Source organism: Bemisia tabaci, chromosome 6 (genome assembly GCF_918797505.1).
Source record: "Bemisia tabaci chromosome 6, PGI_BMITA_v3".
Classification (NCBI taxonomy): Eukaryota; Metazoa; Arthropoda; class Insecta; order Hemiptera; family Aleyrodidae; genus Bemisia; species Bemisia tabaci.
This window is the reverse complement of record NC_092798.1, coordinates 51,034,308-51,055,209: the sequence shown is the minus strand read 5'-3', so window position 1 is coordinate 51,055,209 and position 20,902 is coordinate 51,034,308. Positions and strand designations below refer to the sequence as shown.

Sequence of the window (20,902 nt, the reverse complement as noted above, 5' to 3'; positions counted from 1 at the left end):
GATGGCTCACTCGGTGCCCGTAAAACCCGCTGTATTTATCGTGAAGCTCGAGAAAAACCAAAACGCCTGCATTTTTGTGGGTATGCAACACGGACATCCGAAGATCACGAATAGTTGTATCAAAACTTGACAATCAATGACGAGTCGCGTTTCTCACCGGAAAAAAAACACATTGGATCTAGAGTCCAGACTCTTGAAAACATTGACAAGAAAAAGGACTCTTGATTCAATCATATTTAAGCTTAAATCAAAAGGAAATCCGCTCAACTTAAGAGGCTTGGTTCTTGATTTAAGCTTAAATCTGATTGAATCAAGAGTATTTTTTCTTGTCGATGTTTTTAAGAGTCTGGACTCTAGATCCAATGTGTTTTTTTTTCCAGTGCTCAGCTCGCCGACCGACCGAGAAATGGCCAGGAGTCCCTTGTTCTTTACATTTTAAGAGATACGTAGGTATATTTAGACTGCGTTAAGCAGAGAGGAACCAAGCCACATCAGCTATGACCAAATTTAATTGGGCAATTTACTTTTTTACATGAAAACGCTTGTGCGAAATTGCGTGCAAATTGCGGTGAATTTCCCGCATATTACGAAGCAAATTCCCGAAAGTTTTCTAAATAATTCGCACGAACGCAATCTTGTAAAAAATTAAATTGTCCAGTTAAATTTGGCAATAGTGGATGCGAGTTGGTTCTTTTCTAGTAAACGCGGTCCATTCCTCCATCTGCCTCTTCTCAACACAGTAAAAAAAAGTATTCTATCTCAGAAGCAAGAGAAACCAAAACGCCCGCATTTTTGTGGGTATGCAACACGGACATCCGGAGAGCACGTATAGTTGTATCAAAACTTCACAATCAAGATCTCGTCGTGTTTCTCAGCTCGCCGACGGAGAAATTGACAGGAGTCCCTTTTTCGATGTCACGTCAATAGAGTGACGGGCTTATCTTTTTTTAACAGGAGGAATCCAGCGAGTGCTCGTTTTACTCAGTTGCGTGGCGTGAATGGAGATGTTGCATGGGTGAGGAATTTGCGATTTGACTATTAATTCTTATGTAAAAGTTCGCGAGAAACACGATGGTGCCACTGATTTTCTCTGAAATTAACTCACAAGCTCAAAAAAAGCTCTCAAGTTGAGGCCAAAATGGATGTGATATCCCACGCTATCCTGAGAGTCTACCTCTACATCAAGACAAACTCTCTATGCAAAGATAGGGAGCAAATACATTGACAGGGCTATCACTTTATTTGGGGACTCCACAACTAAAAACACGGCAACCCTGCTAATGTATTTGCTCCCTATTTTTGCATGGAGACGAAGAGTTTTTCTTGATGTAGACGTGGACTCGCAGGATAGCGTGGGATATCCCCTCCATGTTGGCCTCAACTTTAGGGCTTTTTTGAGCTTGGAAGTTCAGAGAAAACCAATGGCACAATCGTGTTTCTCGCGAACTTTTACTTAAGAATTGATAGTCAAATCGCAAATTCCTCACATGTGCAACATCTTCATTGCCATGTACCTATCGATTGTTATGCCATTAAACCTAAGGTAAAGAATCGATTATTAAGGTGTTCGCTGCCAAATCCCTGTTCATCGATCCTTTTCCATAGGTTTAAATGGTATGACAATCGATATATCTTAATGCTCGCCACGCCACTGTTTACGTTTCATCACATCCTTTCGTTCGTTACCCTCTCCCAACTTTCCCGTGGACTTTACGCTTGTCGCATTATTACTAACTTCGTCCGTGTATCAATTCCATGTTTCATGTGAGAAAGGAATGAATACTCTCGGGGCAAATCGCACGTATACGCTTGCTACCTGGGCGATTTTCTGTCTCTCTCGCACTGGGTGCCCTGAAACGGGGCAACCGAGGGTGCAACCACTCTCGGAGGGTCGCGGGGGAACGCGATGCTGCTTTGATGGAAAAACCACCCAAGTCCCGCCTGGCTATTTGCTGTCTCTCTCGCACTTATACGCTTCCTACCTGGGCGATTTTCTGTCTCTCTCGCACACTTTAGCGAGCCGCCTGGCTGTTTTCTGTCTCTCTCGCACACAATCGCGTCGTGCAAGGCGATTTTCTATCTCTCTCGCACTTATACGCTTGCTACCTGGGCGATTTTCTGTCTCTCTCGCACTGGGTGCCCTGAAACGGGGCAACCGAGGGTGCAACCACTCTCGGAGGGTCGCGGGGGAACGCGATGCTGCTTTGATGGAAAAACCACCCAAGTCCCGCCTGGCTATTTGCTGTCTCTCTCGCACTTATACGCTTCCTACCTGGGCGATTTTCTGTCTCTCTCGCACACTTTAGCGAGCCGCCTGGCTGTTTTCTGTCTCTCTCGCACACAATCGCGTCGTGCAAGGCGATTTTCTATCTCTCTCGCACTTATACGCTTGCTACCTGGGCGATTTTCTGTCTCTCTCGCACTGGGTGCCCTGAAACGGGGCAACCGAGGGTGCAACCACTCTCGGAGGGTCGCGGGGGAACGCGATGCTGCTTTGATGGAAAAACCACCCAAGTCCCGCCTGGCTATTTGCTGTCTCTCTCGCACTTATACGCTTCCTACCTGGGCGATTTTCTGTCTCTCTCGCACACTTTAGCGAGCCGCCTGGCTGTTTTCTGTCTCTCTCGCACACAATCGCGTCGTGCAAGGCGATTTTCTATCTCTCTCGCACTTATACGCTTGCTACCTGGGCGATTTTCTGTCTCTCTCGCACTGGGTGCCCTGAAACGGGGCAACCGAGGGTGCAACCACTCTCGGAGGGTCGCGGGGGAACGCGATGCTGCTTTGATGGAAAAACCACCCAAGTCCCGCCTGGCTATTTGCTGTCTCTCTCGCACTTATACGCTTCCTACCTGGGCGATTTTCTGTCTCTCTCGCACACTTTAGCGAGCCGCCTGGCTGTTTTCTGTCTCTCTCGCACACAATCGCGTCGTGCAAGGCGATTTTCTATCTCTCTCGCACTTATACGCTTGCTACCTGGGCGATTTTCTGTCTCTCTCGCACTGGGTGCCCTGAAACGGGGCAACCGAGGGTGCAACCACTCTCGGAGGGTCGCGGGGGAACGCGATGCTGCTTTGATGGAAAAACCACCCAAGTCCCGCCTGGCTATTTGCTGTCTCTCTCGCACTTATACGCTTCCTACCTGGGCGATTTTCTGTCTCTCTCGCACACTTTAGCGAGCCGCCTGGCTGTTTTCTGTCTCTCTCGCACACAATCGCGTCGTGCAAGGCGATTTTCTATCTCTCTCGCACTTATACGCTTGCTACCTGGGCGATTTTCTGTCTCTCTCGCACTGGGTGCCCTGAAACGGGGCAACCGAGGGTGCAACCACTCTCGGAGGGTCGCGGGGGAACGCGATGCTGCTTTGATGGAAAAACCACCCAAGTCCCGCCTGGCTATTTGCTGTCTCTCTCGCACTTATACGCTTCCTACCTGGGCGATTTTCTGTCTCTCTCGCACACTTTAGCGAGCCGCCTGGCTGTTTTCTGTCTCTCTCGCACACAATCGCGTCGTGCAAGGCGATTTTCTATCTCTCTCGCACTTATACGCTTGCTACCTGGGCGATTTTCTGTCTCTCTCGCACTGGGTGCCCTGAAACGGGGCAACCGAGGGTGCAACCACTCTCGGAGGGTCGCGGGGGAACGCGATGCTGCTTTGATGGAAAAACCACCCAAGTCCCGCCTGGCTATTTGCTGTCTCTCTCGCACTTATACGCTTCCTACCTGGGCGATTTTCTGTCTCTCTCGCACACTTTAGCGAGCCGCCTGGCTGTTTTCTGTCTCTCTCGCACACAATCGCGTCGTGCAAGGCGATTTTCTATCTCTCTCGCACTTATACGCTTGCTACCTGGGCGATTTTCTGTCTCTCTCGCACTGGGTGCCCTGAAACGGGGCAACCGAGGGTGCAACCACTCTCGGAGGGTCGCGGGGGAACGCGATGCTGCTTTGATGGAAAAACCACCCAAGTCCCGCCTGGCTATTTGCTGTCTCTCTCGCACTTATACGCTTCCTACCTGGGCGATTTTCTGTCTCTCTCGCACACTTTAGCGAGCCGCCTGGCTGTTTTCTGTCTCTCTCGCACACAATCGCGTCGTGCAAGGCGATTTTCTATCTCTCTCGCACTTATACGCTTGCTACCTGGGCGATTTTCTGTCTCTCTCGCACTGGGTGCCCTGAAACGGGGCAACCGAGGGTGCAACCACTCTCGGAGGGTCGCGGGGGAACGCGATGCTGCTTTGATGGAAAAACCACCCAAGTCCCGCCTGGCTATTTGCTGTCTCTCTCGCACTTATACGCTTCCTACCTGGGCGATTTTCTGTCTCTCTCGCACACTTTAGCGAGCCGCCTGGCTGTTTTCTGTCTCTCTCGCACACAATCGCGTCGTGCAAGGCGATTTTCTATCTCTCTCGCACTTATACGCTTGCTACCTGGGCGATTTTCTGTCTCTCTCGCACTGGGTGCCCTGAAACGGGGCAACCGAGGGTGCAACCACTCTCGGAGGGTCGCGGGGGAACGCGATGCTGCTTTGATGGAAAAACCACCCAAGTCCCGCCTGGCTATTTGCTGTCTCTCTCGCACTTATACGCTTCCTACCTGGGCGATTTTCTGTCTCTCTCGCACACTTTAGCGAGCCGCCTGGCTGTTTTCTGTCTCTCTCGCACACAATCGCGTCGTGCAAGGCGATTTTCTATCTCTCTCGCACTTATACGCTTGCTACCTGGGCGATTTTCTGTCTCTCTCGCACTGGGTGCCCTGAAACGGGGCAACCGAGGGTGCAACCACTCTCGGAGGGTCGCGGGGGAACGCGATGCTGCTTTGATGGAAAAACCACCCAAGTCCCGCCTGGCTATTTGCTGTCTCTCTCGCACTTATACGCTTCCTACCTGGGCGATTTTCTGTCTCTCTCGCACACTTTAGCGAGCCGCCTGGCTGTTTTCTGTCTCTCTCGCACACAATCGCGTCGTGCAAGGCGATTTTCTATCTCTCTCGCACTTATACGCTTGCTACCTGGGCGATTTTCTGTCTCTCTCGCACTGGGTGCCCTGAAACGGGGCAACCGAGGGTGCAACCACTCTCGGAGGGTCGCGGGGGAGCGAGAAAGTAAAAAGCACTTGATTAAACGCTGCGCAGCGGGCAGCGCTCCGTCGATGGTAACGCCTTGCGTTGGTGCAACTATTCGTGTTCAGAGGCTATCCTCACTGCATACACGAACAATTGAAGGCGTTCTGGATTTCCTGTTGCTTGCGGAGAAGCCATGGTCGCGTGGCGTCGTCGTATTGTTGCAAGCGATGGAAAATTCAGTGGGCTGTATCTTTGATAGACACAGCGATAGACAAATAAGTCAAAGGGAAATGATGTGTATCCTATAAGGGCGGTTGCAATGTAGGTACAAAGGAGGTAAGTAATAGACTAACAAACGGCAATCCACAGGGGGCCCTATAGGTAGCCCATTTTCTCTCTAAGGCGACGACAGCCACCCGTTTCAGCCAATAGGATCGCTCCTTTTTCCTTTTGGGTCTATTTTCTATAGCTTTGTCTATCCATTTCAATTATCAGCTTGCAGCAAGACGCGCTCCTCCAGTTTCACCCTCGAATCCTTCGATTTGTTATACAAGTACTACACTGCCGGTGCTAAGGAAAATCGCCGCATTAACATTCTTAGATTGCCAGATTTCTTGGGATAAAATATTCATTTTTGAGGATACTGATGGACCCCTTTCCGTGAAATTTTCAGGTACATTAGATTAAATTGCGACTAGAATCCTTCGATAAATGAGACCTTATACATATGTAACAGTGGCGGATGTGAAAAATTACCTTTTCGAAACACGCTTAAAAAACTGTTTTGTTCACACAAAAATTTAATATGTTTCGGCTCTGGCATAATGTATGTACAGATCTCGAAGATCACACCTCAAGTATTTTCTCAAAATTTTCTCGATGCCAATTAAAACAGTTTTTTTAATGTGTTTCGAAAAGGTAATCTTTCACATCCGCCATTGTCGCCGTTAAAACTACTGTGCCGTTTAAAAGACCTTTGAATGTACTCAGTTAGTATTGTTTCTCAAATGATGAGTTGGAGACAACATTAATTAATAAGGTTCAACATATAAGTAATATACATTTTGAAATGAGAAGCAGGGATAGTACTTATTACTTCATTTATTTGTAAAGGCACAATTAAATACAATAAATACACAAAAACGATAAGAAACCTTTCAGAAAAATGTAAACCTAAAATTATGGTAGAAATCATGATCAAACATCACTTTGATTTGGAAGGTTGGGGCAGGCCTGTAAAAATTATACTTTTCACCTTCCCATCCCTGAGTTTAGTATTTATCATCATGAGATTGAGGAAAAATGGGAGATTGACAGCAACATTACTAGCCAGTAATAAAAAAAAAGAAATCCACAAATGCACATTGAGAACTCACTCTTGAGTAAAAATGATATGAATCAGGCACGTGTAACAACTTTTTTCCTTAATTCCGGGAACAACCTAAGCACATGAATTTCCTGACTCAAGTGAGAGTTCATAATTAAAAATGCAATGGTCTCTTCGGCCTAAAACAACTGAAAAGACATTCTTGAGCTAGTACAAAGAGGACATATTTATGCTGCAAATTACAAACGCCAAAAAATATCAGGCCTTTGGATTTCCTATTGTAAAATGATAAGATGAATATTAATAAATGCAGTGGTCTCTTCGGCCTAAAACAACTGAAAAGACATTCTTGAGCTAGTACAAAGAGGACATATTTATAGTGCAATTTAAATACGCCCAAAAATATTATAGGCCTTTGGATCTTATGTTGTAAAATGATAAGATGAATATTATTTGTTTTCACGAAGGGTGAAAAAGACAGGTTTTAAGATACAGGAGTAATCTTTGCATATACAAATAGAGAAGAAAACTCCATTGCCTACATTTCCTTCATTTTCATCCTTCATGGATGACTAACAGACAGAAAAATGTAGAAAGCATTTCCAGCAAGCACCTTCCAATCCCTTTTCTAGCAAATAATCAAAGAAGGAATATGATAATTAAGAATGCGTAACCATGCTGAAAAGTACACAATAATTGAACTCCAACTGCGGGACAATTAAGTTTGAGCACTATTCATTTATCTCAAAACAAAAGGAACTTATTTATGGAAAATAATTATTCACAATTTGAAGGAATTTTGTTGAGAAGTTCACAGCAATGAGTGATTGAGTGCTTTCACATACTTTGATTAAGGAGAAAATAAGGTTCAAATTCTTTAAGACGTACAAATAAGTTGTTCTTCTGTACACAAAATGAGATGTGGAACATGACTAGCTGTATGTTCAAATGCTTTTCACTTTTAGTGGAGATGCCTCTCATGAATAATTAAATACCTACTAGAAGAACATTACTTGCTGAACTCATGATAACTAAAATATTGAATGCCGGTCAATTGAAAGGACAAAACGGGTTGGATAATATAAAATAAAATACAGCAAATCCGCCGCATGAGTTTCGCTAAAATTTGAACAGAGTGCTGGCAATTTTGCCAACATGCATGAAACTTAGTAGTTCAATGAAACTTCAAAATTTAAAAAAATATAAATTTTGAAGCATGTATTCATTTTTCACTCACTTGCAAATCAATTGATTAAAAACAGACGCGTTTAACTGTATTTGTCGCACAGGATTTCCAACCTATGCCGACAAAACAAGTTGTTTCTTCATCACTTTACATGCACGAGAGTAAAAAATGTTTTGAAAATTTCAAATTTCTTTATATTGAAAATAATTGATTAATTGATAAATTGGCATTTCGATTCACCCAAGGACATGTAAACTCATTTTGCCCTTCCTCCTTAACACACTAAAGTATAGGAAAAATAAAATAAACAACATAAAGATTAAAATAGGCCAGTAAAAATGTAGGCAACAAAAGAGAAAGAAGGAAATTCCAGGATGTCTAAAATTAAGCATCCTGTATTTCCAAAGTAGACAAGATGGACTAACCGAAGACAACAGGGTTGATCAAAAGCCAATCATTTTAATTTATTTGATATTGAAATAATAATTACTAACTAATAGAAAGTTCCATCCTGAAATTTTAAAAACAGCTTAAATTTGAGCAGATACGTTTGGTTTGAATTTTTCAGATCATCAAACAAAATGGACCTAGCCATATATCGACGGTGAAACTGTTGGGACACACATGTCCGTTTGCAATGTTGCAGACTTCCTGTCTTACTTCATTTTTTTTTTAAAAAAAAAGGACTCAACATATTTTTTGAAAACTTCTTGGAATTTTTTTCTTTGTGGAAGGATTCAGAGAAAACCTAAAGCAATACTGTTGATTTGAACCCTTTTGATATAATAAAGTAAGATCGGATGTTTAAAACACGGCAAACAAAATATGATTTTCTGAAGTTTTACCATTGATATACAACTACAGCAGTTCTGAAAGTTGTGCGATTTCCCAATATCAGTGATTTTGAAAACCTAAAATCATACTTTCTGAGAAGAAGAGAAGATCTGTTTTAGCTCACAGAATGTGTGATATCAAGACTAAACACATTTACCGAAAAAGAACCCTTGATAATAAATTCAAATTGTGTGGTTTTGACTGACTATTTTTGATCTTAATTAAAAGGAACAGAAGCATTGTATATGAGACCCCAATGAAAGAAATTGAACATTATGCAATAAAAATACATTGTACATACAAAGTTCCAGATTTAAGACTTAGATTCTGATTGAGCCACTGTACTTGCTGTGAATAGCTAGAAAGAGAACAGTCGTATTTTGTTTGAAACAACAAATTGATTCTGGTTTTTCTTTCTTGTTTTTTTTTTTTTTTTTTTTTTTTTACACGATTCTGAACAACCAATGAGAGAGCACATTCGAGTTTTAGGTTAGATAACAGCGTTGTCTTGAGCAACAACATAAAAACGACTTACTCTGAGCAAGTTGCAGTTGATGTGCAACAATGTTGCTTCCGTGGTTCCTAAGTTTTGAGCACGAAAATAAGCCCTACCCTCACAACACAAAACAACCTGGACAAAATGCGATTGTTGCTTGTTTTAGCAACATGTTGCGAGTGTTGTCTTCGAACAAAATACGACTGATAATCAAGCTTTTACAAGAAATCCTCTTCTAGTAACTGATCTTCAAAGTTCTAAAACATTAGCAATAACATGATCGTCATCCGCTCCCTCTGGTTTGGGGGCTGTCAGACGTTTGTGTTTTATTCGTTCAATAGTCTCTTGAAAATTCTTCTGATCTTCATCAGTGAAATACAGACCGTCTGGGCCGAGATTCAACATTGCTTTAAATGCAACTGAACCTTCGCCGACAGTTTTTATGTAATTTATACAAGAAATTGGTTTATGTTTGGGCTTTCCATTTACAGTCCTTAACAAATATTCATTCCAATCTAGAATTATTACTCCTGCCCACCAAAAACCTACATCACCATCTTGAAAATCAAAAATATTTCCACGGTTAATTTTTTCATCTGAGTGAAGGCTCTCTATTATGAGTTTACCAAGGAAACAAAACCCAGTCGTCATCAAATTTAAAAACTTGGACAAATATCTTTTTGGCAGATTGTCGACAATCAAGCGATTTGTCAATGCTGGTCGAACTCTTTTGTAATTTCTCTTTTGACCGATTAAAGCAGCTAACATTGACAACCGCGGTAAAGAAAGATCGGTAGTATTAGGTTGATTGTTGAAAACAGGCTCTTCGTTTTCAACAATTTCGATTCCAACCCTTGCGAAAGGATTTGGGAATTCATCATTGGTCAAAACTCCCTCTCCTTCATCTCCCCGCTCAAAGTAAGCATGGTTATTAGGTTCCGGCTCCGGTTGTGGCAGAGGAGCTAGACTATTGATGTACTTTCTTAAATCTGATTTTTTCTGTTCTGGTATAGCTTGAAATTCTTCAATATCTATAGGCTTCCTATGACTCTCTTTAAACTCAGGCAGTCCATCAAGAACTTTCTGTAAGTCTTCATTAATATTATTTGCTCCTAATTTCTTCAAGAAAGGTTTCCGTGAAGCTTTATTTTTGGAAACGAGTACTTGCACCGTATAATTACTCAAGTATTCCAGCACAGTTGACAGCTGGAAGTATAAGTCGTATAAGTCTATATGGTGAGGTCTTGAAAGTTTATTGACTTTCCTTGACGCTAAACTCACAGTTCGTATATAACCAGATTCGCCCTTGAATTTTGGCGGATCTGATGCTTCGTTTTCTGACCCAGAATGCTTTTCATCTTGAACCGGTTCCTGAACAATGGCTATCCCTGTATGGATGGTATTATTGTACTGATCAAAGTTGTAGAAGGAAATGCCGTCTTGGTTTGGATCGGATAGATTTGAAAGATCCATGAGATCTATCTGTTCTTCAAGGTCGAATATTCCTTCAGAATCAAATGAGTCTGTAGAGTGATGATCATCGTGGTGATGATGGTCCGAGTGATGATGTTTGGCCGAGCAACAATCTTCTTTCCTCTTTGCAAAGCCTGGAGCAGATGAGGGTCCTGCTTCGTTGAAACTTTTTGGTCTGGCTGCTTCTTCTTCCTCGCGTTGTCTCCGGTGTTCCACATGTCTCTGATTTTCTGCTTTTTTCTTGGCATTAAGTTTTTTCTTTTTCCCGGGCATAATCTAGAAACAAATTTTCCTATTAGAACAAATTTAAAATACTGACTTGCAAACTTGATTTCAGCTGAAAGCATGAAAAAAAGTTTTGAGCATGAAAATTTTCAAAAACAGAGTACCTTGACGGAGAGGGAAGGGAATTACACATGGGACAGGAAAGTATTCCTAGTGCAGCGCACAAAATTTCCTGCCAGAGTTACTATGCTCTACAATCATGGTGAGATTAAAATTGACAAAATCCACCCACAATTGGCTTAAAACGTCCAAACTTAAGAAGAGTTACAATCATTACTGCTCACTAGTGTGTTACACTCCAGATACAACTGATGTTTCTGGAGAAATATTCAATATTAAAAAAGGAATTTTACAAAGACATCAATGATTGTTCACAGCAGTCAAGTTCCACGAGAATGAAAATTTGCTGCTACAAAATGTTCATCGTACCGACATGGGGATGTACCTCTGCATTGCAAGCAACGGAGTGCCTCCAATTGTCAGCAAGAGATTTTTTGTACAAGTCCATTGTAAGTTAATTCCTACTTGTATCTTTTGGTGATATTTTCAACTTTAATGGAAATCAGTATATATTCAAACTCAGAATAAATGAATTTAAATTGACTCAGAGATTATACATTGAAAAGTTCAAAAGAACTTAAAGTACATGCGTATTGAAATTTCAACTGCATTTTGTGATGAGGCATTACTGATTCTTATTTATTTGTCGAAGCACCTATCTGCATGGAGAAACTAATGGGATGGATACCGTTTCTAAAATGAGCTAAAATGTGCCCTTAGCCCTGAATGTATACCTATTTATTAGAAAACAAATGAGTGAATCGTAAATTGTAAAAGAGCAAGGTGCTTTGAATGCACTGTGGAGCCAGGTAGTATCGTTTTATAATACCAACGGCTGAAATTGTAAACTTTTCATGTCTGCATTGTTACATAATCCAAAATAAGAGTGTTTCCTGACCAACAAGGGGATATGGTACATAAATAGAAGACATTCTATATAAATATAGAAAAAACCTTCAGGGACTTTTTTTATTTTTTTAGGAAGTTCAAACTCAAAGAAAAAAATTTATAATTCTTTCTTTGCTTAACTTTTTTCAGTTCATCCAGTGATAAAGGTCACAAATCAACTCATTGTTGCTCCTGTCGGCAAGGATGTATTTTTGCAATGTTATGTTGAAACTTCTCCAAAGGCAATGTACAGTTGGTTCAAGGACACAGGTAAAGAAGTTCAATTCCTTTTGATTCCTCACCAGAATTAGGAAAATGTGCTCAACTCAAATGTGCTCGATAAGTATGACAATGAGATACACAACATGACAACTACGACGAGACCCATTCTTGATGAGGTGCCAGCCTAATTCGAATTCTGATTGGTTCTTTTCTTAAAATATGCTGTTTGTCGAAACAAAAGGATGAATCCTGGGTCCCCACTTCCACTTTCTCTCTACCCTACTTTCAATATGAAAATGCACAGAGCTCTGTTCTTTTGTGGTTACTCAAAGTTCTGTTTCATTTCACTTACATTGCCACTTTGGCATGCAGTGACGTTGAAGAAAATGAATGCATCTTTTGATTCGAAGAAAAAGGTAATGCTACGGCGGAATAAGATGGATAACATTACTTTTTTTCTCATACAGCCATTTTGGACACATGTAAATAGTTTAGTTTGAGTCAGGGGCCATCATCATGAGAACCGAAATTTGAAATAACAACAAGACTATATCTATTGAAGTATCCAATAGAATAAAAAAAAAATAAGTAAAGGGAGGGAACAGGATTCACTTTCACAAATTCATAAGGAAGTCTCGATTTTTAAGCTTATCAACTCCATATCTCCATAACTCCATCCACCTTTAATTTAAAGCACAAGCTCCAATTACATTAAAAGCACGAATTGTCTATATTAAACCATTATATTCTAGTGGAAGGTATTGTAAAGAATTGTTGATCCTGCGTTGCTAAAGGCAAATTGTTTCTTCTCAGGTGAAAAACTTATGCCCAGCATTAAATACACCATTCTTGAGACACAGCTGAACGATTACTCTTTGGTGATGAATCTCACAATACGAAACATGGAGAGAAAAGACTTTGGGAGCTACCAGTGCATTGCAGTAAATGCACTTGGAAAAGCTGAGGGCATCATCAGGCTTCAAGGTAAATATGATTCAATAGCAAAAAAATAATAGAAAATTTTTTATAAAATTTTGCTACTCTTTTGCAGTAAAATTTGTAGTTCCCCCCACGAAGTTTCTATGATTCAATTTAGCATGACAGTAACAAGTAAAGTTAAAAAGGGGGAATAGGAACTAAAAAGCTTTGCTTTGGAGATTGCCAATTTATGACCTTTCTTTTCACTCATTACTTATTTCTGGAAAATTTCTATGTTCTCGCTAAATGTTCTTAAATGATTAGGAACGTTCCAAATGTTTATGGCATTGGTTCATTCTGTAATTTTGTCTATATTTTTTTTCTTTGTGTTCTCACTTGAAAGTAAAATTTTATCCAATCATCTAGATACTTCCTCGAAAATATTTGCATGATCTTTTAGAGAGGAGGAGAGAGGGAGAGAGAAAAAAATGAGAAAAAAAACCCCAAAATCAAGACACAACAGTAATGCCACAATAGTAGAGGCAAAAAGTTTCAGACACGGTCCTTCCTAAAAAATTATTCTCAAAGTTTTACTTCTGCACTAGTTTTGACTTGACTGTTGGAATCAACTGTTTGTTTAAATAGTATGAAAGAAATGCAAAACTAAAAGAGTTGAAACTCTTGAAGTTTTTAAAAGGTACCGCATTTTGCTCAGTAGAGTACTTATTCCTTGGTAAGTTAGCAATCTTTTATGCTCAACAAAATGTTATTTTCAATAGTGAGCCACTTTCTGTCATGCTGAAAAAGAATAATACAGTATCATCTTTTCATTGCAACTGATAAAACTGTTCCTTTTTTTTCAGAATTACGACAAGATAAACCAACAACAACACAAAGCTCCTTCCTAAATCGGTTCAAGGAGATAGAGAAACCGCAGAGAAAAGAGCCTGAGTTCAATCATGGAAAAGATAAACATTACCACAAGAAGAAGAAACAACAAAAAACAGAGGAAGAGAAGCAGGAAGTCACGACAGGATTATCCAAAACAGACGTTAAACTTGTGGACACAATAACATGGTCGATAAATCAGTCATCACATCATAAAACCAATTTCGATGAGAACAACCGTAGCAACGAAATTGGTCTTCCAGTGATGAACATTTGTACCTTCTTGGTTGTTTTAAGTGTTTGTTTCTGAATGGAAAATATAAAAACGAAATTTCTCAAGCTTTTAATCATATCAGAATTTGAATGAACCATAAAAAACTTAGTCCTGAACCATAAAGACTTGAGAAGGACATGAAAAGTGTGTACAAAAGATTTCATGTAAATTACTCCTTCTATAAGTTTTGATGTACAGGAGTTTTAAGCCAGTTTGGATTAAGTTTTGCAGATTTCAATTCATTTGAAAAGTATTCCTTTTAATGTAGACTTTTAAAAAAACTGGTATAAATCGTTCTGTTACAGTAATGTAATCATTCTTGTGAGATCTTACACAATGTCAAAGCGAGAATAATGCTCCTTTTGGTCAAATGTGGTCCTCCACTTTCAAAAGTACCACAGAGAAAATTATTCAGGAGGGCATTTTTTGTCAAATTTAATCAAATAATCGGTTCCTGACTTTTTGCTGAAAACATTCTCTTAGATTCCAGCAGTTTATTTCATTTCTGTGTAAGAAGAGAGCATGAGGTTGCAATAAAGACCAACATTTCAAAACCTGAAACACGGCACATTAAAATTTTGGAAAGAAATTTATTACAACTATGTTTCGTGTAATTAAGACGACTGTAACTCTTGTTCAGCTTGACATTTCTGGGTGTTCTCAGCATCAAAATGATGGTAAAATATTCCCATACTAAGGGATATTAACATCTCAAGACCCTCAAACAAATTTAATAAGTTCCAAATTCAACCACCTGCTGTTACTTTGTGTTAGATTCTTTTAATTCTCTTTTTTTACGTTATCAACAAAAGCCATTCCGTCAATTGTTCAGAGAAACTACCGGTGATTATTTCTGCATGTTGAAATTTATATACTGAGAACTGACGAAGATTTCTCAGCTACTAGGCTACTAACTTTAAAAATTGTAATAATTGCATTATTAAAAAGAGAAGCTGTGTTTCAGATTTCAATGAATCGCCTGGGAAAGGACTGGATTCACACATACATACTGACGCTCAATAGATGGTTAGTTTTAAGCAGCAGATAAAACTCAGATTATGTAAATACCCATGTAAGATATTAGTGAAAATAGATCCTGCAAATATGTAATTCTCAATGTGAACTTTTTTTTTTATTAATGCATCAGATATCTAAAAAGTCTTTGTTATTTTGCTACCTATTAGTAACCTTGTTGATTCATTTGAGACAATACATTTTGAAAGAGAACAAATTGTGAATATCGAATCCTCTCTCCGTTAAACTCTCTGTTAAATATCCTTAGACGATAAAAACTACCAGGGTAAGCTACCGAAGGATGAGCGAGCTGCTAAAATATAGTGTTTGCTTATTATTACAGTTATTTTGAAAGTCGATATGATTAATTTTCATTGTTTATAAAACTTTTGTATTGGATCAGACCAATGCATTGGAAATGATACCACCCGCCTGCTCTTCAAAGAGTCTAATGCAGGACTGTTACACTTAGCCATGTGTGGAACTGTCTTCACATAGATGCATCACTTTTTTCATTCTGAATCAAAACAGGTGAATAGTAAATCTTTTGACTGCTACTTTGGCGCTATCATAAACGATTTTCCTTGAAAAAACCATTCAATTGTGTGCTTCAAACAAAACATTGAAATATCAGCTAGGAATAACAGCCATTGGGTGGAGTTGTTTCTAATGCAATAAAATGAAAGTATTTTCTGTGCAATGGTGAAACACAGATTTGCCCAGATGTGAAAAACTATCCTGCTCAGTAAATTCTGTGCTTCGCCTGCAAGATCTTTACTAGTATCACTCTACTAGTGTTAGGTTTAAGAGTTTAGTCTCGATTTTATCAAAAATTTGTCTTCCAATATTTTTCTTTTGTTTTAATGATGTTATTAACTGAAATAAATGAAAAATCTGATGTTTCCGATTTTTTCTTTCCTAGTTGATTTTCTTATTCATTGAGTTCTTTGCTGACCATAAACTATGAGAACAGTCAATGTCAATGTAAAGACAGCTTATCAGTTGGTTTTAAAAGAAATGATCGGACTGATTCTTACTACAACACGGATGATCATACTGAAAAACTAATCAGAGCCTGTCATTTAGGATGACTGAGAGAGTTGCATCCCCGACCAAATTGAGCAGTCTCGGGTCTCACTTGCAAATGCAGGGAAATCTTAAAAGCATCAGACTTAATTTTAGAATTTAAAACATAATTTAGAATGTTATAGTATTCTTTCCTGAAATTAAAATTTAAAAAGTTGGTTTTCTCCTCCATTTTCAATCTTTTTTTTAATAATAGGATTAAAAAGTTTTAAAACCTCTGCTTCAAAATACCGCAGTAATTTGATGGAAATCCAAGTCTTTCCCATACTTCTTTTTTGGTACAGACTAACTTCAGAGTTATCCATATGTAAGCATCATATGAGGACCTTTCCGACCAAACAGCTTATACCCATTTCAACATTGCTAAGATTATGCATGAATTAAACTGTTTAGTTGTGCAGCTAAAACTTAGGGGTCATTCCATGCCATCTCAACCAAAAAAATGAAAAAAGTTCACCACCCATCTCAGATTTGCACAATTTTTTTTATTTATTTGTTCTTAAAGTCAAAATACAAGAAAGTCTACATTTTTAGTCCAAAATACCCAGTAGGTCTTGAGAAAAAAATGATCAAAGTTTTGATGATTTTTCAAAAATTGCACTTCTCGAATCACTAAAACGGCTGTGCCTGCCCTTTGAAAAATCTCTGTACTTAAAAATTGAATTTTGAAGACATCTGGCTAAAAATTTGTACACAGGTCACTGAGAGTATGCATGATATGAAAAAATGTTTCGTGGACCAAAACCGCCAGGGGTTCCAAGTAACCTGAAATTTTGGGAATTATAAGACCCTTTTGAGTTGTAGCGGGCTGAACTTGGGTGAAATTTGAATGTAAGCTATCTTGGAGCAACTCTCACAGAAAAAGGGTAAATATCTGTACGCTGATATTTGATCATTTAGTTTCCTTGGTGTAGATCTACTAGCAGTAAAATTTCCAGTCCTTAGCATTTATTCCTTCCTCTTCAAATATCAGCCTTAAATTGGTCAAATTGGCAAATTTCGGCCCAATTTCAAGGCCTAAATTAAACCATTAAAATTTGAGGGTGAAGAAATTGGGTTGCATTGTGTTGAAAGTCCATACAAAGAGCTAAAGTTTCTTTTTTTGATTCCTCCAATAGCATAATTTCTTTGTAAGCTATTTTATTTACCGCTAACAGCATTTTTTCCATATATCAAAGTCATATGGCAACGCTGCAGTGCTAAATTAAAATAGAATATTTTTGGTCTTTTTGAACGTAAATGAATATGTATTCATACCTTCGTCAATTTCTGAGTCAGCCAAGTAACAAATTTTCTGAAAGCTGGGTGATTTCACATGGAATGCCGCTTATACAATCCAAAAATGGGTGCCCGATTTGGCCAGATATCTTTAAAACTCAAATTTTTACAGAGATTTCTCAAAGGGCAGGCACAGCTGTTTTCGTGATTCAAGAGATGCAATTTCTAAAAAATCATCAAAACTTTGATCATTTTTTTCTCAAGACCTACAGAGTATTTTGGGCTAACAATTTGGACTTTCTTGTCCTTTGACTTAAAGAGCAAATTAAAAAAATCGCGCAAATCCAAGACGGGTGGTAAACTGGTCCGGTTGATTGGCATAGAATGACCCTTAGGGTATTTACTACCTGGCAAACTTTAATGGGAGGTTGAACTTAAACAGGAAGTGACAGAACTGAGCGTGTGTAGCAGTTTATTCGTAAGCCCAGAGAATATTCTCAGTGAAATTGAGAGGAAAAGTCGTTAAATCGAGTCGAAAATGCCATTTTTTGGAAAATGAGCCTCTCATTAAGGTAGGATTAAAGCACTAAGCATCATGTTTTCTCTTCAAAATTTTACGAGGAAAACGAATCACACAACTGGAAGTCTGCAAAGTAACTCCTAAACAAAATATGGGTGTTTACAATTAACATTGGTGAAATGGCAAAAATACGAATGACGTCATTTGTAGAGTCTAACTTCTATTTGATCTGTGTTGAAAATAATTGTTTTTACCTTGTTTAGGAGTTGCATTTCAAAGTTTCCAATTAGGGAACTGTTTTCTACCTAAGATTTTGAAGAGAAAGCATGCGATGTTTTCTTCTGATTCTAACTCTGTCTGGTGGCCTATTTAGAAAATTTCTTTGAGACACAGACAATGCCAAATTGACGCACGTTGGACTTAATTTGGCAAGAAACTCAAACATACATCTTACCATAGGACTTACGAGAAGACCATACAAATTTTTCCTCAAGTAAGTAAAAGAGAAAAAAACAAGTCCAAAAATAATACCTGCTTAAATAGCCGTTCCTCCGCTCTGATAAAACTCCAATGAGGTGAAAAAACAGAAAATATTACACACCAGAGGTTGTCAACCTGGAATCAGAAAATAAAAATTTGATCATGACTTTCATGCAACAAATTTCACTTCTCCATTGTAATAATCACATTTATCTCCAAGCATGACGAGTCACTGATTTGGAAGTTTCGAGAGACACATTTATGAAGAGGAAGTTACCAACTTCTTAGACCGGAGCATGACGCTCTTTTTGGTGTTCAACACAGAGATCAATGGATTCTGCTATAAATGGCAAAAGAGGGAGACAAAGTATCTCCATTGCAGAGCTTCAACATTTCTTTGACAAAAAGAAACAAACCAACTTCAAAGCTTGATGTTCTTACAGAATTTTCTGCTGATAAAGAAGAAAAATCCAGGAACTTTTCAATAAATTACATTAACTAGTTTTTCAAAGAAAACATAAAGTATGGCAGTAAGCCTGCAACGTTGCGAATGGAGTTGCACACTTTGATACTTTGGCTGCGGAACAATTACAGCTCTGTGGTCGGAGCCTAAACAGAGGATTTGACTCAAATTAGAAGTGAATGATAGAGGGTGGATAAGCGCGAGAAATAAATAACAGTTATTTCAAGCGTGAAATACATGGGAGATAGTATTGTATCAAAAGAGCTACATGAATATGAACAACGAGAGAGAGGATGATACAAGAAGGCGAGTTGGAGTCGGCCAATCAGAGAGCGGCATGAGGCTACCAACCTGAGAGAGTAGAATTACCCTACTTCAAAAACCTGTGCCCATTCGGTCAAGGTACACTCTACTACAGGTATGGACAAATGGAATTTTAGAAAGTCGTCAAAACGCGTAGATTTGACAGCATCGAGAGTACGACTGCGAAGACCTGCGCGGCAAATGGACGGAACGACTTCATACATCACTCGATCGCCGATTTTCTCAGCGCTGCTACTTGGGCACCCCGTTTGTCCATACCTGTAGTAGAGTGTACCTTGCATTCGGTAGTAAAATTTATTGATTGTAAGAATGAACGCCTCCACTTAATTTATTGTAAAACCTGTAAACATATGGTTATTTTCAAAAAGATTCTTACAGGACCCTGCACAGAATACCGAGAAATTCAGTGCCAGCTAAACTAGGTTATTATTTTGTTTTATGTTTTACGCAATCTCCTGACAATGATGAGCCATTGAAATGGAATTGAAATAAATAAATGAAATGAGCCGTGGAAATTTAAATGATAATGCTCATATTGAGAAAAACAGGGCTGAGAAGTGATTTTTTTTGGCATTCTTGCAAACGCTCCCTTAAAGAAATTTTTGTCTGTCCTTATGTGTGTGAAAATACTGCCCCACACACTGTTATCATTCGACACTCTTTCACTTATCATCTATCTCATCTTCCCTGCTAACGAGAGCACATGAGTTCTTCTTGACCATCGATCAGATGTTGCAACATTTCTACCAACTAGTGCATGTAAAAAGGCTGATGAATTTCTTTCTCAGCCCCATTTTTTGTAAAATAATCACAGAAAATTCGATTTAGACAGATCCTTGTTCTTGAGAGGTCGTCAAATCAAAAAATGACGAACCAGATGCAGCACACCAAACTACCAGACACACCGATTAGCAGTAACTGACCTACTCATTGTGAGGATGTAACCTTTTATCACTAATATGAGACTTAAAATTGCTAATATAAAGGAAAAGTTGCTAATGTAATCTTAAGGGTTACCAATAAGACATGTGAGGGAAAAAACCAGTTGATGATTAAGATAACGAAAAGAAGAGACGTCATGTTGCCTGCTCTGTCTGCAAGGAGTAATGGTCCGCCGATGGTGGCATTTGAATGCATGCATTGGTTTGTCGAAGAAAAGGCTAATAAGGAATTGGCACATGTGAAAATCTCTCAAATGTGATTGACGTTCGTCTCAAAATCTGATAAAGAACTCTAGCGCTGATAAAAAATTCAATTCATCGTTACGGTGGTCTACTGACTGGTGAAGAGAATGCAATACCCTCCATTACATATCTATTTCATTGCTTGAATTATAGATGCGGAGAGTTCTTCAGTGATTAAAAGCAATATTTTAGCTCGCCAAGTTTTTGAGTCACTCTCATACACATGGCAGAGCAGAGTCTTAACAGATGAGGTGGAACATCCACACTTACAGCTTGAGGGTTTCAAGTTATTAGGAATTTTATCGCTATTTTAAAATTCTAATGCATGGTAAAATAATCAAGAAATAAATGCATACCGGCTCGCTTCGTTATGACAAGATTACACGATATCACTTTCTTTCACTGACACGAAACATCACCAAAGCGAACGCAAGTTCTTCATAGGTTATGTAGTCTGTTTACAGCCAAGCAAAGACTATAGCATGATTAGCATATTGTTGTTATCAACGGAAGTTTTGTCTAAAACTATCGAAAATAAGCATAAGTTAAAGAAAAATTTTAAAAATTTACTATCTTATAAAGTAAATTATGTTAGAGCATGAGAAACTTTTAAGCTTAATAATGTTTCGCTGGGAGGAAAGATAATCTTTGGATTAGTCGTTTGAGAATTTTGGAGGGAACACGGGTGATTGTAAACAATCT

The 20,902-nt window shown here is 39.0% G+C and overlaps 2 protein-coding genes across 3 annotated transcripts in view; one reads left to right on the top strand and one right to left on the bottom strand.

The window, feature by feature from the left end:
* LOC109034758 (lachesin) overlaps window positions 1-15,823 on the top strand; it is a 252,465-nt gene extending 236,642 nt beyond the window's left edge. Inside the window, exons 6-9 of one of the 2 annotated variants that reach the window (XM_072301889.1) lie at window positions 11,042-11,170; window positions 11,760-11,879; window positions 12,645-12,815; window positions 13,613-15,823. In XM_072301889.1, coding sequence (XP_072157990.1) covers window positions 11,042-11,170; window positions 11,760-11,879; window positions 12,645-12,815; window positions 13,613-13,947 — 755 coding nt within the window. In that variant the 3' untranslated portion in view covers window positions 13,948-15,823. Of the gene's footprint in view, window positions 1-11,038; window positions 11,171-11,759; window positions 11,880-12,644; window positions 12,816-13,612 lie in introns of both variants that reach the window. The other variant, XM_072301888.1, reaches the window with a different exon arrangement.
* On the bottom strand, window positions 8,815-17,291 carry LOC109034757 (uncharacterized). The gene is made up of 2 exons (XM_072301883.1): window positions 17,269-17,291; window positions 8,815-10,652 (listed from the first exon to the last, which is right to left on the bottom strand). The coding sequence occupies exon 2, from the start codon at window positions 10,647-10,649 to the stop codon at window positions 9,153-9,155; it is 1,497 nt and encodes a 498-aa protein (XP_072157984.1). The 5' UTR covers window positions 10,650-10,652; window positions 17,269-17,291; the 3' UTR covers window positions 8,815-9,152.
* Between the last annotated feature and the right edge of the window lie 3,611 nt (window positions 17,292-20,902).

Coding starts and splice junctions, on each gene's coding strand:
- LOC109034757 (XM_072301883.1), bottom strand. CDS start 10,649: ATGCCCGGGAAAAAGAAAAAACTTAATGCCAAGAAAAAAGCAGAAAAT.